We start from the raw sequence: 15264 nt of genomic DNA, 5'->3' as shown, positions 1-15264 counted from the left end.
TCCTAATTTCTTCTTCTTATAAGGACACCCGTCTTATTGCATCAGGGACCTTGAAAGGCCTCATCTTAACTTAATTACCTCTCTAAGACCCTATCTTCAGATCCTCATCAGACCCTATCTTCAGATCTTCAGACCCCTATCCTCAGATTGAATACAATCCCATTCTGAGGTTCTGGGAGTTTGGACTTCAACATATAGATGTGGGGCCAAGCGGAGGGACAGAATTTGGCCCATATGCCATATGTCATATACGGACTTTTACAAAGTCCATAAAGGACTTTGGACTTACCCTTCAACTTTAGGTTTAGACCTTCCAGACGAGCTTCAGCTACAGCCAAAGACTTGACGCTTTCCAAATAGGCCAAGTATCCTCACGCCATCACACTTTTGCTAATGCTGCTTTTTTTGCCTGAAATGTCTAGAAGGTAGAGCCCCCTCCAACTTTACCACCTCACCAACTTCTCAGCCTGGCGAGCTCCTATAATCAAGTCAAGGGTCAAAAGCCATCTCCTCTGCAAAAGCTTTCCTGAACTTCCCGAGCAGAATTAATCCACCTCCGTGTTTCCACAGCCAGCATGTAAGTGACACAGCATTGCTCTCTGCACAGTGCAATTCTGAACTCCTATCTGCTGCTTTGTTAGAATGTGACGTGTATGTATTCATAGTGCTCTAGAACAGTAGGCACTTTGTAAACATTTGTTAAGCGAGGGGAGCGGGAGAGCCTGTAGGCTGGACCATGAGCAAATTCTGCTAGAATGTGAAAGAAGAGATTATTATACATGGAGTGAAGGAGTTTGGAAACGGAAAAACAAACAAACAAACAAAAACAAAGCAAAACAAAGAAAGCAGCCTATTGTGTGTTAGCCGTCTTTGTGTTTCTGCTCAACTTCCTGGGCAATGTCCTACTTTTTCCAGGCTTGCCTGTCATTCGCTGGGATGTGGGACTGAGACTGGCCAATGGAGGCCAGGCCCCCAAGACCTCTAGGACAGTCTCTGTTCTCTTTCCACATCTGTGGATGCAGAAGGGCCACGGGGCGCCAAAGCTCTAGGAAATGGTGGAAGGCAGGGAGTGTGGGTTCCCGCAGGCAAGAGTGTCTGCAAACAGCTAACCAGGCTGTAACAAGAGGGGGAAATTAGCCTCACGTTGTGTTAAGACAGTGAGATGTGAGGGGCGGTTACGAACGGGTGAACTCCCCGCAGCTGCACTACCGAACGGGCCACGTCCAAGATGTCCCACTTCTCACTGCCCTGTGTCCAGCCCATCTGCTAAGTCACAGGGAGCATCCTCAGGAGTGTGCCTAACAGTTGTGCAAGGGATTAAATGCAGTCTCTGATGTGACTACACAGACATTTAGGGAAAGGATTGAGGTTCTGGCCTCACACTGTTAAGAGTCTCACTCCCCTGGCCCCGACAAACCAAACAAGCCCAAACCTGGCCACTTCGCCCCCAAGCTATTGCCTTCTCCCGGCTCGGCTTGTCTCAAAGCCATCACCGGTAAGACTCCATGCCATCTTACTGCCTGAGCATCAGGCATCCAAGTGTCCTCCCTGCTGCCCACCCTACTCCCAGCCACCACGGCTCTCCCGAGCCGGCCGATAACCTCCTAGTCACAGATCCCGTATCTCTTCAGTGGTCCTCTCCTCAGCTCCTGACGAGTGACTCCTTCCTCTTTGAACTCGTCTTGAATTCCAGGCTGTCCTCCCCTCCAACCCCCTCCCTGGTCCCTCCTCCTCATCTCCAGCTCCCTAAATCCACGTTCTATAAGACTGTGTTCCGCTCCCTCCTCCCTCATATTTTCTTTGTTTGCGTGGGTTGTCGTCTTTGGTCTCTTCCTAGGATTGATTTTCCCATTTCAGGTGGACAACTCCCTGTTTCATTTGCATCTTGTTTTTCTACTTTTTTCCTGTGACAACCTCATCTATGTTCATGCCTCCCATGCATGCCATGATCTCTTTACAGCGGCCTTCCAGACTTTTCTACCGCACAGCCTGTGATACCTCAAACTTAGTAGCCCCCAACCACCAAACTCATCACCTGGTCTCTCCACAGTTTTCTTTACTCCTCAGAAGAGCATTGCCACCCTCTCATTCACTGGGTCCAAAGTCATCGCTGACTTTCCCTTCTCTCCCTCCACATTCAATCAACAATCCGGGCCTTCATTACTTCTTGCCTAGGACATTGTTAAAAGCTTATCTCTAGGGGCGCCTGGGTGGCTCAGTGGGATAAAGCCTCTGCCTTCAGCTCAGGTCGTAATCTCAGGGTCCTGGGACCGAGCCCTGCATTGGGCTCTCTGCTTGGCAGGGAGCCTGCTTCCTCCTCTCTCTCTGCCTGCCTCTCTGCCTACTTGTGATCTCTCTGTCAAATAAATAAAATCTTTAAAAAAAAAAAAAAAAAAAAAAGCTTATCTCTAACATTCTCTGTCAGGTTCCAGTCACAAAAACAGAAACTACACTAGGCTTTCTGGTTTTGTTTTGTTACTGTTTTTTTTTTTTTTTTTTTTTTTTAAAGATTATTTATTTGACAGAGAGAAATCACAAGTAGACAGAGAGGCAGGCAGAGAGAGAGAGAGAGAGAGAGAGAAGCAGGCTCCCTGCTGAGCAAAGAGCCCGATGCGGGACTCGATCCCAGGACCCTGAGATCATGACCTGAGCCGAAGGCAGCGGCTTAACCCACTGAGCTACCCAGGCGCCCTTGTTACTGTTTTTTAACAGAGAGAAAATAACAGAGGGAATTGACTAAGCAGGTGCTAATACTTTTCAAAAAGTAAAGAGGAGCACACTGATTTAGCACAGAGATGGGACCTGCAGGAAGCAGCCACAATGCCTGGGGCTGGGAAGAGATGGGAGCATCCTAATTCAGATGCCTCCGGGACAGGTATCCCCAGGCTGGGAGTCAGACCTCCCTGCAAAGAGCCTTGTCTGTTCTCACTGGGGCTTCTAAGGAAGAGGGGGGTGACTTGGAATGTGGGAGAAAAGCTAGACCCTGATTCCAACTGTCACCATCAGGGTGAAAGGCCACTTCACAACAACAACACTGAGAGGATGCGCTAACAAGAGGAATGGAATTAAGTCTCTTCTCCCCTCCTCCTCCTCTACTGGCAGAACGTAATGGAAACTCAGCTGACAAGGAAAACTATAGTTTTGAGAATCCTAGTCCCCAGACACGGGGTATGGAAGAGTGAATATGGCACATTTCCTTACCTCTAGTCAATTTTCCAAAGATTTCTGAATGAATAGCATTTCTTGAGCATTTTTATGGGCCAAGTAGAATTCTAAGCACTTTCTATGTTATTACACATTTAATCCTCCTCACAACTTTTGGAGGGATCTACTATACCACATCATACAAATGAGGAAACTGGAGCAGTATAGAGGTAAGTCATTTGTTTAGAGGTAAAATGCACATATAACGGGCAATTCCAGGACTCAAACCCAGGGTGTCTAGTTATTAAACATCAACTCTCAAACTTTCTTTCTTTTTTTTTTTTTTTTTTTCAAACTTTCCCACCAACATGAACCTGAGGAAAACACCACAATGGAATGGCGGGGACAAGAGTCCCTACATAAATGATTCTCAAACTGTATCGTGTAAATGTAAGAATCACTTGGGGAGATAAACCGTAAGAGACTCTCAACCTCAGGAAACAAACTGAGGGCTGCTGGAGGGGAAGCGGGAGGGATGGAGTGGCTGGGGAATGGACATTGAGGAGGGTATGTGCTATGGTGAATGCTGTGAATTGCTGTGAATAAAAATATAAATGAATCATGGACCTATACCCCTGAAACAAATAATACATTGTATGTTTAAAAAAAAAAAGTCACTTGGGGAACCTGATAAAAACTGAGATTCCAAGACTCACTCGAGGAATCTGAATTTTATTTTATGTTTTTAAGGATTTTATTTATTTGCCAGAGAGAGCAAGCAAGAGTGCGAGCAAACGCACAAGCAGGGGGAATGGCAGGCAAAGGGATGGCTGAGCAAGGAGCTGGTTGTGGGACTCTATCCCTGGGTCCTGGAATCATGACCTGAGTCGAAGGCAGACGCTTAACCCACTGAGCCACCCAGGTGGTCCAGGAATTTGAATTTTAAACAAGTGATCCCCAGACACTACCCCCATCACTATCACAGGCCTGTTATTCTGATGTAAATCGTCTATGGACCCCAATTTGAGAGTAATTACTTGGCAGGAATTGGTGATACTAGACAAGACGATATAAAAAGACTCTTTGACAAGTGAGTAAAGAAATAGCTCCTTATTGCTCACTTAAATACAGCTCATTAGCTTAACATTCAGGGTCCCTGGAGATCTAGTCCAAATCAACGAGTCCAATTGACTGACCAAGCTCCCCACTTTAAACATCCTGTCATGGTTCTAACCATATTTTAAACTCTCCCATTGTCTTCACTACGTGAGAAGGCCTTTCACTTCCAACTCTGTATTTCCCAACTAAATATCACTAAAAGACCCTTTCTAATGCCATATTGTCCATAAACACTTGACCACATCTACTGAGACTCTCTCCAACCTCTACACTCTAACAATATTTTATTTGTACCCCTCTTATGGCTTTTCATATTTTCTACATTATACTATAGGCTCATTTATCTTAGCTTTCCCTCGAGACTGCAAGCTCTGTGATTAGTATGCCCAATTACATGTTTTATGGTCAGAAAGACCTATCATGGTATGCAATATATATATCTATGGAATAATTTAAATTAATGAAATGTGTTTTCCTTATTATATATCAATTGTAAAGGCTGGAATATAGTAGTTTGGAAGGTGTGAGGCAGGGTATTTGAATTTTAAACAAGTGAGCCCCTGCCCCATCCCTATAATTCTGATTAAATGCTGTATGGACCACAATTTGAGAATACTTGGTAGAGTTTGAAGAGAGAGAGAAAGGGAAAGGGTATAGCTTGAGAAAGTCCTTCTGTCCCCCCAGCTAAGAATCAGCCTTCAAACAATTATGATCACACCATATCCTGCTTAAAAACCATTCATTCATTCAATGAATTTGAATGTTTATTGAACACATACAATGTGTCAGACAGTACTTGAGGTGACTGGTGCTCTAGAGTGGTGACCCCATTTAGTATCTAAGTGACCCTGGAGAACACAGGAACTTCTTTAGGCTTTAGTTTCCTTATTTGCAAAGGCTCTATAGAGGAAAGAACAGATCCTTGAAAAACTGAAAGGTCAATGTGGTTAGAGTATAAAGTGTGGTCCAGAGTTAAGACTGGTAAACCAAGTAAGGTCGTATTATTCAATACTTCCAATTCAATTGGAGGTCATGATGAGAGCCTTTATCCCAAGAGCAACAGAACCTTAAGGAATGGTTTTCAGCAGGAAGGGGCCATGCCCAGGAGCATTTATATACAAACCAAGAGTTAAAGTTGAATTCATTTCTCCTCCAGAATAAGGGAAATCAGCAATTACAATCATATCAGTCCAATATTTGAGGATTCTAAGTAAAAGCAGTAATTAATCTTTAAGACTTCCTCTGTTCAATTTTCTAAGTTTTTTAAGATGGAAAACTAAATTAGATCTTGCTTACTGGTGTTAACAGTGAGTTCAACTCATTCCTGGAACTGTGAATCAGTTTCTTTATGTCCTATATACACCTTTTCTCATTTTAAGATTCTAAAAGTGTTAAGTGTCAGAAAGGAAATCTCAACTACAAAAAAAAAAATTTATTAAGTGTGAAAGCATAACAGGTACATCTATTTAAATATTTTTTACATATTTATAGATAAAACACACAAATAATTTATCAAAAATTACAAGTTTAAAGAATAGTACTACTTTGAAACAACCAATAAAGTATTTGAAAATACCACATTTTATCCATAATTAATGAATATTATCTCCCAAAAAATGTAACTTGTGTTTTCTTGTGAAAAATATAAGTTTTTTTAGATGTCTGCCAAGATTGTTCAGGAACAGTCCATCTTGCTAAATCCAAAAGTGTAATGCCTTTATTGAGAACTTCTGTTTTTACCAAATAGCTTTTAAAAAACCACCTGCATTTTCCTTTGGATTTAGGTGAACTCTGAATCAGCACTTCACTTGCAGACCAAAGGGCATCAACATAAACACAAGTAGGTCAGAGTGAGAGTCTGGGGTGGCTTTTCTTAAACGGAGCGAAGGACCTTCTCCTTCGCTGGGTGGAAGACCATGGTGTATTGTGACGTCCAGTCCACGGCACAGGGCTTCACCAAGCCAAAGCAGCCACACTGAAAGAAATCTGCGAGGTTCTGCATGAACCCAAGGCTGCCAAGGAAGGAAGAGAACACATCTTACTACATTTCCTGTTTGGACATTCATTCAGACCAGAAACATTCACTGAGGATTAATAACAGACAAGGTGCTTTGAAGATCCTGAAGCAGGAATCCAGAGGTGAATCAGACAGTTCCCTGGCTTAGAGGACATTAAAACTGAAGCCCACGTCCATTTCCGGACCTCAGTCCTGACTGAGATTCCCTGGCTTCTGTCCAGCAACTTGATTTCCTTCTGAGTCCCCCACTCACTGGAATGGTGGGGCCATCAATAAGTGCTTTCCATTCCCACTGTCCTGATTCACATTTTGATGATCTCAAAGGCCAGATAGGCCCAAAGAATATAGTCAACAAACTATTTTTTTTTTCTAAACTTTTTAAGTAAAATAGGACCCTGTCTCGATTCCTAGCAATTATTCTTTTTTTTGTTTTGTTTTGTTTTAATAGTCCAAAGGTCCTTCGTCTTTTCTTAGACCTATTATACCAAGAATTCAGAGGGAATGGGTTCCAGAAGCTCATGCTCCTTTCCATCAGTTCTTAGCAAGTGCAGCACTGGCTGGAGCAGGCTAGCCCTTCAGCTGAACCCAAGTACCTTTCTCCTTGGCTTCCTTCTTCTGATCAGTTTCCTCCACATGCTTCAGGAAGCTATCTTAGCTCTTTGAGTGCCTCAGAACTCAGTACATACGTTAGTTCTCTTGGCAAGAATCTGGCCCTTGTGTGTGTACACTAACAGCTGGGGGATGCCATAGACTCCTGCAGTTCTGCTGAGGTCACATTTTTTGGGCATCGCTTTCTGAATGGTCCCACTGCCTTGATGTCTACAGTAACACTTTTTTTTGTAGATTCGCATGTATGTGGCCAAAGGAACACCTCTGTGTTTTCTAAAAGGTCTAGAGAACATACAGTGGGTGTTTCTCCTTTTTCCCTTGGTGCTGGTCATTTTGGCAAACTGCTGGAAGGTGGCATTTCCAGCCAAAGGGAAAGAGCTCCTTCCCAATTAATCTTACCTATTGGACACTGTCTGGTCCTCCAAAAACCTTATCAAAACCCAACCCCCGGGTGCCTGGGTGGCTCGGTTGGTTGAGCAACTGCCTTCGGCTGAGGTCATGATCCCGGAGTCCTGGGATGGAGCCCGGCATCAGGATCCTTGTTCCACGGGGAGTCTGCTTCTTCCTCTGACCTTCCCCCCTTCTCAGGCTCTCTCTCAAGTGGATAAATAAAACGTTTTTTAAAAAAACAAAACCTATGGGCACCTGGGTGGCTCAGTGGGTTAAGCCGCTGCCTTCGGCTCAGGTCATGATCTCAGGGTCCTGGGATCGAGTCCCGCATCGGGCTCTCTGCTCAGCGGGGAGCCTGCTTTCCTCTCTCTCTCTCTGCCTGCCTCTCTGCCTACTTGTGATCTTTCTCTGTCAAATAAATATATAAAATCTTTAAAAACAAAACAAAACAAAACCTAACCCCTGATACACATTAGAATTTATTTGTGCATGAGGATGACTGGGCCATTGCTGCTGCTGGGAGAGCTATCAGGATTGTATCATCACCACTCCTCGACAGAGCGGCTCCAAAGCTAGTTAATGAGCAAAAGTTAACTTGGGCAGGTTTTTGGAAGCAAGGCGCAAAGTAGCTCTTAGGCTTTCCCATTAGTTCCTCCAGCGTATGTTGCCATTACTCAGTAATTCCCACACATGCCCCAGTTCTCTCAACTCAGGACCTTGGGCTCTTAAGGGCTTGAAATCCCTGTCAGTCCTTCTCCATCAGGCCCCACCCCACGTCTTTCAAGGCTCAGCTGAAAATTCTACCTCGGTCACAAAAGGCTTTCATCCTCTAGTGGAGTCAGTATTTATTCCTCGGGTCAACTACTGGGAAAGGGACTTTACTATCATTGCCAGTCTGAACTGATCGCCACAAGCTTGGCACCACCGGCCACCCTCCATCACCTTAGCCATCTCTTCCCAATTAAGTCAATTCCTCTCCTCTCTAAACAGAGATCATAGTCCCTTCCAGGCTCTGATCTCCTTGTCTAACAGCCTAACAGTTTCATCTTGTACCACGAGTGTGCTTTAAAATAGACTGCTCATGAGATATGCAAGTGAGCATTAAATCCCCCGAGGGCTCAGGGTGACCTCTGCAGCACTCCCAGCCTCCAAGACCCTGATATATATGACAGGAAGATAAGCTTCAAAGCCCAATCGTTCATATCGTAGGATGACAGCCTTCCTACAAACACTTGCATTTTCAATTGAGGACAGGTTTTATATAACCGATGCTATGGAGAAATCACGCCCCAAACCTGAAGCAGCAGCTTCCGCCTGACACAGATGGGCTCGTTAAACACAAGGCTAAAAGAATTACGGGTGAGAGAAAGGCAGGTGGAAAATCTTGGCAAACCTCACAACCTAATGCTTTCCGCAGAGAGCCCTGTGGCTGGAATTCTCAGCCACATGCTTGGTTATCTCACATTGACTTCATGCCAGCAAAACTCAATCTTGTGACCATGTGGCTTGACTGGAGAGATTCCCCACCTTGGCAAAACTTCAAAGTCACTTAACTATTTGTGCTGAGTCCAACAGACCACGTCCCAAATTCTTAGCACCTGGGGGCTCATGACCTTACCACAAACCTCTGGTCACTAAGACTTCCAAGAAAGAAGAGAGTCAACTCCGCCAGACAGCAAGTTAGGGGAGAGCAGCTTGCCTGCGTGGTGGCAGGAGGCTGGCAAACCAATGACTAGACTAGCATCTTCCTCAGGATGCAGTGGCCAAAAAATAGATTTGACTTACTTGTATGGGGTCCTCCTGAGGGATAATGTCTGTTTCATATGCCTGCTTTGCTTCAGCAGGCTGGTTCTCTCGTGGGAGGTCAGGCCCAGGAAAGCAATCTGCAAAAGAAGATTGGAAGGTACATAAAAATTCCATTATGTTGAGGTTCTGTTGCTCTTAGTGCATCTCAGGACAGCAGTAAACATTCAGTACGTCCCTGAATACAGTATAACCTAGCCTTCTAACCAAGGATCACGGTGACGACAACAACTCAACAGCTCTAAATGAGACTAAGTAAATCTAGCAGCTGAGTTGTTTGTTTTTTTAAGTTTGTTTATTTTTCAGTAATCTCTACACCCAACGTGGGGCTTGGACTCACCACCCCGAGGTTAAGAGACCTCACTCTTTCGACTGAGCCAGCCAGGTGCCCCTGAGCATTCATTTTTTTGAGTGTCTGTTTTTATTAACATTCAACAAAGCACAGTCATGAAGTAATTGCTTTAGTAATTCAAGCCGTGGCCTACAAGCCTTTTTAGATTCTCAGCACAGGCAGCATGTAAGTTTTAGCTGAATAAAACTAAATAAGGTCAAGATTACTGCAAGGATCTCACCTTGTGTATGCTTCTTAGCATCTCTTTGGAAAGGACCAACTGAAAGAGTCAATCTGAAGTGAAGGATATTCAAATCCATAATTTGGGGAAGGGCAAGAGCTGAGGTAACTTAAAAACCCCCCAAATCATTAAAACCCTACTATTCATTGAGGGATTCCATTTAATCCTCAAAATAATTCAAATATCCAAGTCCTTATCTGTGAAACAGAGATTATCACACCATCCTCCCTCATCAGGTTGTTGAAGGATTTGACATAATATATTTAAAATACCCTGTCAAGAGGCTGTCAGAGGTGGAGTAACTGGTCCAAGGTCACACAGTTTAGAAAGTAGCAGAACTGAGACAGACACTTCAGTCAGTGTGAGAATAAAGTTCATGGTCCTTACCGGAGTCTGTGCTCTGTCTTATTACAGTCAAACCCGTGACTCACTAGAGCAGTCAGCAAATGAAAGGCTTCAAACAACTGAATTGTTTTATTAAGAAAACAACTTTACCATGAATTCCTCTATTTGAAACCCATCTAAAACTTGGAGTCCATTTTCTTGCCTTAGAAACTGTAAGAAATATTAACCTTTAAAAAGAAAAAAAAAAAAAAAAAAACTGGGGATGCCTAGTTGGCTCAGTGGGTTAAGCCTTTGCCCTTGGCTCAGGTCATGATCTCAGGGTCCTGGGATCGAGCCTTACATCAGGCTCTCTGCTCGGCAGGGAGCCTGCTTCCCCCTTTCTCTCTCTCTGCCTGCCTCTCTGCCTACTTGGGATCTCTTTCTCTGTCAAATAAATAAATATAATCTTAAAAAAAAAAAACAACTAATATTATAGTCTCACATATATCTGTACTTGTCCTCAGAGTCCAGAAAAGAAGAAAGAATTAGAACTGAGGTCTCAAATCTTCGGTTCTACTTCTCATTCCCCTCACCAGCCACATGGCCAAAACAAGGCACTTAACCTCTCAGGGGCTTAGTTTTCTCATCTATAAAATGGAGACACTGCTATGGAACAGTCTAGGACTCAACTCTTTTTTTTTTTTTGGAGATTTTATTTATTTGTCAGAGAAAAAGAGCACAAGCAGGAGGAGCAACAGGCAGAGGGAGAAGCAGGCTTCCTGTTGAGCAAGGAGCCTGATGCAAGACTCAATCCCAGGACCCTAGAATCATGACCTGAGCTGAAGGGAGACACTTAACCGACTGAGCCACCCAGGCATCCCTAGGACTCAACTCTTTGTCAGGAAAGAGACAGGAAGTGCTTTGGAATATGGAAAACATATATAAATATTAGGTGTTTTAAGGTATTAACAATCATCGATATTCATTCCTCCTGCCTGAGTGTGTAGATACCAGAGAGGCAGGAGATTAAGATGAACATTCAGAAGCCTCAGTTCAGTGTTACCAGCTTCATTCCCTTCCTTGGCATTTCTCCCCTTTGTCTGTCTTTCTTTCTTTCTCCTTATTACTGTAGAATTGGTTACTTCCCTGTAAAAGTGGAATGCATTGTGCTTTTGATGAGTAATGCTCGAATTATCTGAGGTCTGACGGTAATTGGCTCAGACTGATCACGGCTGTCTGTTCCACGAGGGCAGGCCATAGCAACAACACGAATTAGGTTATGCTCAGAGGGAAGGCAGGCAGCAGGAAAAGGAGAGTAGCTTCACAGGAAGCTCAATATGGCTACTGCCCTGGAGCATGAACCTTGTAATGGCTGTGACCTTCCCTGGAAGTGTAATTACTGTGTCCACTGGTTGGTGATGGATCTTGCATTTCTCCCCCCTTCTATCCACTTAAGCACTGATTAATGAACAGGATAACAAACAGGGTTGGAAAAAATGAGGGCAGGGAATTATCTCGCAACTGTTTCGAAGTATCTCACAATGCTGTTTGTATTTTATGTTTTCACACACTTTACGATTTAACTATATGATGAAAAAAGCCTTTGAAGAGGCTGTCAGAAGACCTAGGTCTCCAGTTCTGATTTCGCTACTCACTGAGTGACCCTGAGCAAGTCAATTCACCTCTCTGTAACTCTATCCATAAAATAAAAAGGTCAGATTAGATCATTCCTAGGGACAAGCTAACAACTTACTATTCTAACCTTTACGCGATCCTATGAGTGTAGCACTATCAACTCCATTTTACACACAAGGAAATTGAAATTCAAGAGTCAAATGACATGGAAAATTGACATTCCAGAGTCAAATGACATGCCTACAACCAGAGAGTAAGCAACAGGGGTGGAACTAAGACCCAAAACCCTTCTGATTTAAAATTTAGTTTCGAACTTATTACAGGCTATTGGAAATTTTACTCAAATGCATTATAAAAAGAGAAATAAATACCTGAAAGAGTTGATTTAATAATAAAAATGTTGACCATGAGAAATGGAAAGCTGCTAGCATGAAGATATATAAAACCCAAGGGGAACAGGCCACAATCTGATTGAGGTAGGTCCATAGTCCATCTTCTCTGAATGTTGTGGCACAATGATTTGACCAATCTGTGAATTCACAAGAAATGGAACTCATTATTTAAAAAGGCAACAAACTAGTGATCATTCTTCAAGAAGATAAAATCGCTGCACTTTTATTCAGGGAGAAGAGAAAGTAAGACATGGTAACACAGACTAGAACCCAACTTTAAAAATTTATTTTCCAAATGCCAGCTTAACTAACAAAGATGATAAATTAGTACCTCACTGCTCATGAAGACTATGACAGCATTGCATTGGTGGTTGGTAGGCAAGGAATAAAAGTAAAAAAGGTCTGTAACACCACCACTAAAACCATCATATATTCAGCATAAAATAAACTGGCTTGAAGTTAACTCTTCAAGGACTTGACAATGGAGAACAGCTGTGTTTAATAAATATCTGCTTAGAAAACTCTTCATATTGTCCAGGATACACAACAAGACATGAGTCTGTAAGGGTTCAGATCCATAGGCCACAGCTGTAGGCACAAGAAATCCCATGAGCACCCAGATACCACTGGAACACGACCTAACAGCTTGAGGTTATTGGGGGTACAGAAGTACCATGATGCACTGGCACCATGATTCGTAGGGGGAGAAAGTTCAGGTAAGGGAATCATGAGAGATGCCCTAGGAAAAGGCAGAACTTCACCATGGCCCTGGTGACCCCATAAGCCATGCAGCTAAAGGTAGCAGTAAGGAGAATGTAGGTAGGCAGCAGCAGGAACAAGGGAACAAGTCTGCAAGATTTTGTAAAGCCAATGACTTGTGTAGGCACCAGGACTGTATATTAAGGGCAAATCATTTTTAAAATAAGAACTCTGCAAATTTGGGGTGCCTGGGTGGCTCAGTTGGTTAAGCAACTGCCTTCAGCTCAGGTCATGATCCTAGAGTCTCAGGATCAAGTCCTGCATTAGGCTCCCAGCTCCATGGGGAATCTGCTTCTCCTTCTGACCTTCTCCCCTTTCATGCTCTCTCTCATTGTCTCTCAAAAAAAAAAAAAAAGAAGAGAAAAGAAAAAAAAATCTTAAAAAAAATAAATAAAAGAACTCTGCAAATTTGCACCTTGAGGTTTCATAAATGCCTCCAACAATTTGATAAGTAGTTTCGGACATTTTCCCAAAGCAGCACTTAAGAGCTTCTAGGATGGAAAGAAAATGAATCCCTAACTTTACTACTACCCATCTTAAAAATTTTAGTCTTAAAAATTTTTATAATTTTATATTATATATGTGTGTGTGTGTGTGTGTGTGTGTGTGTGTATATACATATATATATATTAGTCTTAAAATCTATTTTTCGCCCTTTTGAGTCTCATTTGGTTCCTAACCATTTTTCATGACTATATGTCACAAGCATTCTAAGGGCAATCATCACAGAGTAACGATCAAGGCAACAAGTTAAGGCAAATTATGCTCTCTTTTCGAGCTGCTCAAAGATGCGATCCATGCACCTGATATGACAAAAAAAAAAAAAAAGAATGTAATTCCCAACAGCAGGTAGAGGAAACAGCTGCTGCATGGAAAAGAATACCTACTTTCTTTGAGCTTATGGATTTCTACTGCTCTCTTCTGGGAATTTTTTGAATAATACAGCATGACCTCAAACTGAAATTTTCATAGGATTAACTTTAGAATTAATGTCAAAGATATGGCTACAAATGGGACATACATTATCTTATGCACTACAAAACTTTCATATGTAATAATAATACATTCTTATCAGGTGGTCATTGGCTAATGACAGGGGACTCCTACTGTTCCCAACTAATCATTTTCGTCTTTAGATATCTCTGAGAGTTATGTTCTTTCTAACAATGATCTAAAATCTTTCAGGGTGCCTGGTGGCTCAGTTGGTTGGGTGTCTGCCTTTGGCTCAGGTCATGATCCCAGGTGCTGGAATTGAGCCCTGCGTCTGGTTCCCTGCTTAGTGGGGAGTCTGCTTCTCCCTTTGCCTCCTTCTCTCTCTCTTTCATGAACAAATAAATAAAATTTTTAACACAAAATGAAATAAATTTAAAAAAAATCTTTCTCCCTGTAACATGTAGGAGACTGACACTTCTGAGTATCCACCCTGCGAGCAGACCTCACGGAAGATGAAATAGATGTAGCTACTTCTGCAGGGAACCCAAAGCAGCTGCCACTGGCTCACACGAGGAGGGCGCACGTCAAGGCCCTAGCAATAGGAATTTCCATGGAAAACCACGAGGGTGGGATGATAGTGAGACCTCGCTAGAAAAGTGAAGCACAAGTTCATTTTTTCCATCTGTGAAATAATGATAAATACTACAATGTCCTCATTCTGTGTAAAGAAATACTGTTTGAATACCAATGGGATAAAAGTAACCAAATACGTTCAGCTAGCCTACATGGTTGCAAGCGAATATAAAATGTGACCGTTCCTAAGAAACAAAATATAGAAATTGGATCAGAGCCAGGGAATAAAAACAAAGTAGAGGGAAGGACCAATGCATGTAATAAGAAAGCAACTTGGAAAGAACTAGAGTGATGGAAAATTACTTCTGTCCTTATCAATACAGTCTTATGCTAGACACAGACACCAAACAAAGGTGACTATTTTTAGTGAAGAGAGAAGCAGGAGAGACAAGAGTGGTGTAAAATCTGGCTCGTGTCCCTTAGGATCAAGTCCAAGGGACAAGTTGGTCCATGGGCCAGCTTAAAAAGGTTTTCCAGGAATATGTCTTATTGTTAGGTCTTAAAAGGGCAGTTCTTTCAATAGGACTGTCAAGAAATCTTTCATTTCTTACACCACAGGACATAATTTAAGAGGTTTTTGGATTCCAATCTCAGGATTACTGATGGCCTTTGATAAGAAATGAGACCAGAGATCACAACCTTCTGACTATTTGCTCCATTTGAGATGGTGATGGTCACATTGAGCTACAAAAGCAGTTCCCTACTGATCACAGACATCCAAGGTGTCAGAGGGTAAAGGAGCCAACAAGGTAATTGAAGCCCTTTCCATGCCTATGCTGTGGCAAAAAAGACACCATTTCACATAGATATTAAGAATCTCGAAAAATGAAACCCCAAACAAACCAAAATTTGTAATACTGGATGTTTCTGGGGAAGGGGACTGGGAGGCTTAGGGACAGAGTAGGAAGATTTCTTTTTCAAGAACTAAACAAAA

General features: G+C 42.7%; 1 protein-coding gene across 1 annotated transcript in view; it reads right to left on the bottom strand.

Moving 5' to 3' along the window:
* Positions 1–5009: 5009 nt before the first annotated feature.
* Positions 5010–15264, bottom strand: part of ZDHHC13 (zinc finger DHHC-type palmitoyltransferase 13) — a 48654-nt gene continuing 38399 nt past the window's right edge. The window contains exons 15-17 of the mRNA XM_059138067.1: positions 11985–12142; positions 9065–9162; positions 5010–6275 (exon numbers count right to left, since the gene is read on the bottom strand). Of these exons, the coding sequence (XP_058994050.1) occupies positions 6137–6275; positions 9065–9162; positions 11985–12142 (395 nt within the window). The 3' untranslated portion in view covers positions 5010–6136. The remainder of the gene's footprint in view (positions 6276–9064; positions 9163–11984; positions 12143–15264) is intronic.

This window comes from Mustela lutreola, chromosome 1 (assembly GCF_030435805.1).
Source record: "Mustela lutreola isolate mMusLut2 chromosome 1, mMusLut2.pri, whole genome shotgun sequence".
NCBI lineage: Eukaryota > Metazoa > Chordata > Mammalia > Carnivora > Mustelidae > Mustela > Mustela lutreola.
This window is presented reverse-complemented; position numbering and strand designations above follow the sequence as displayed.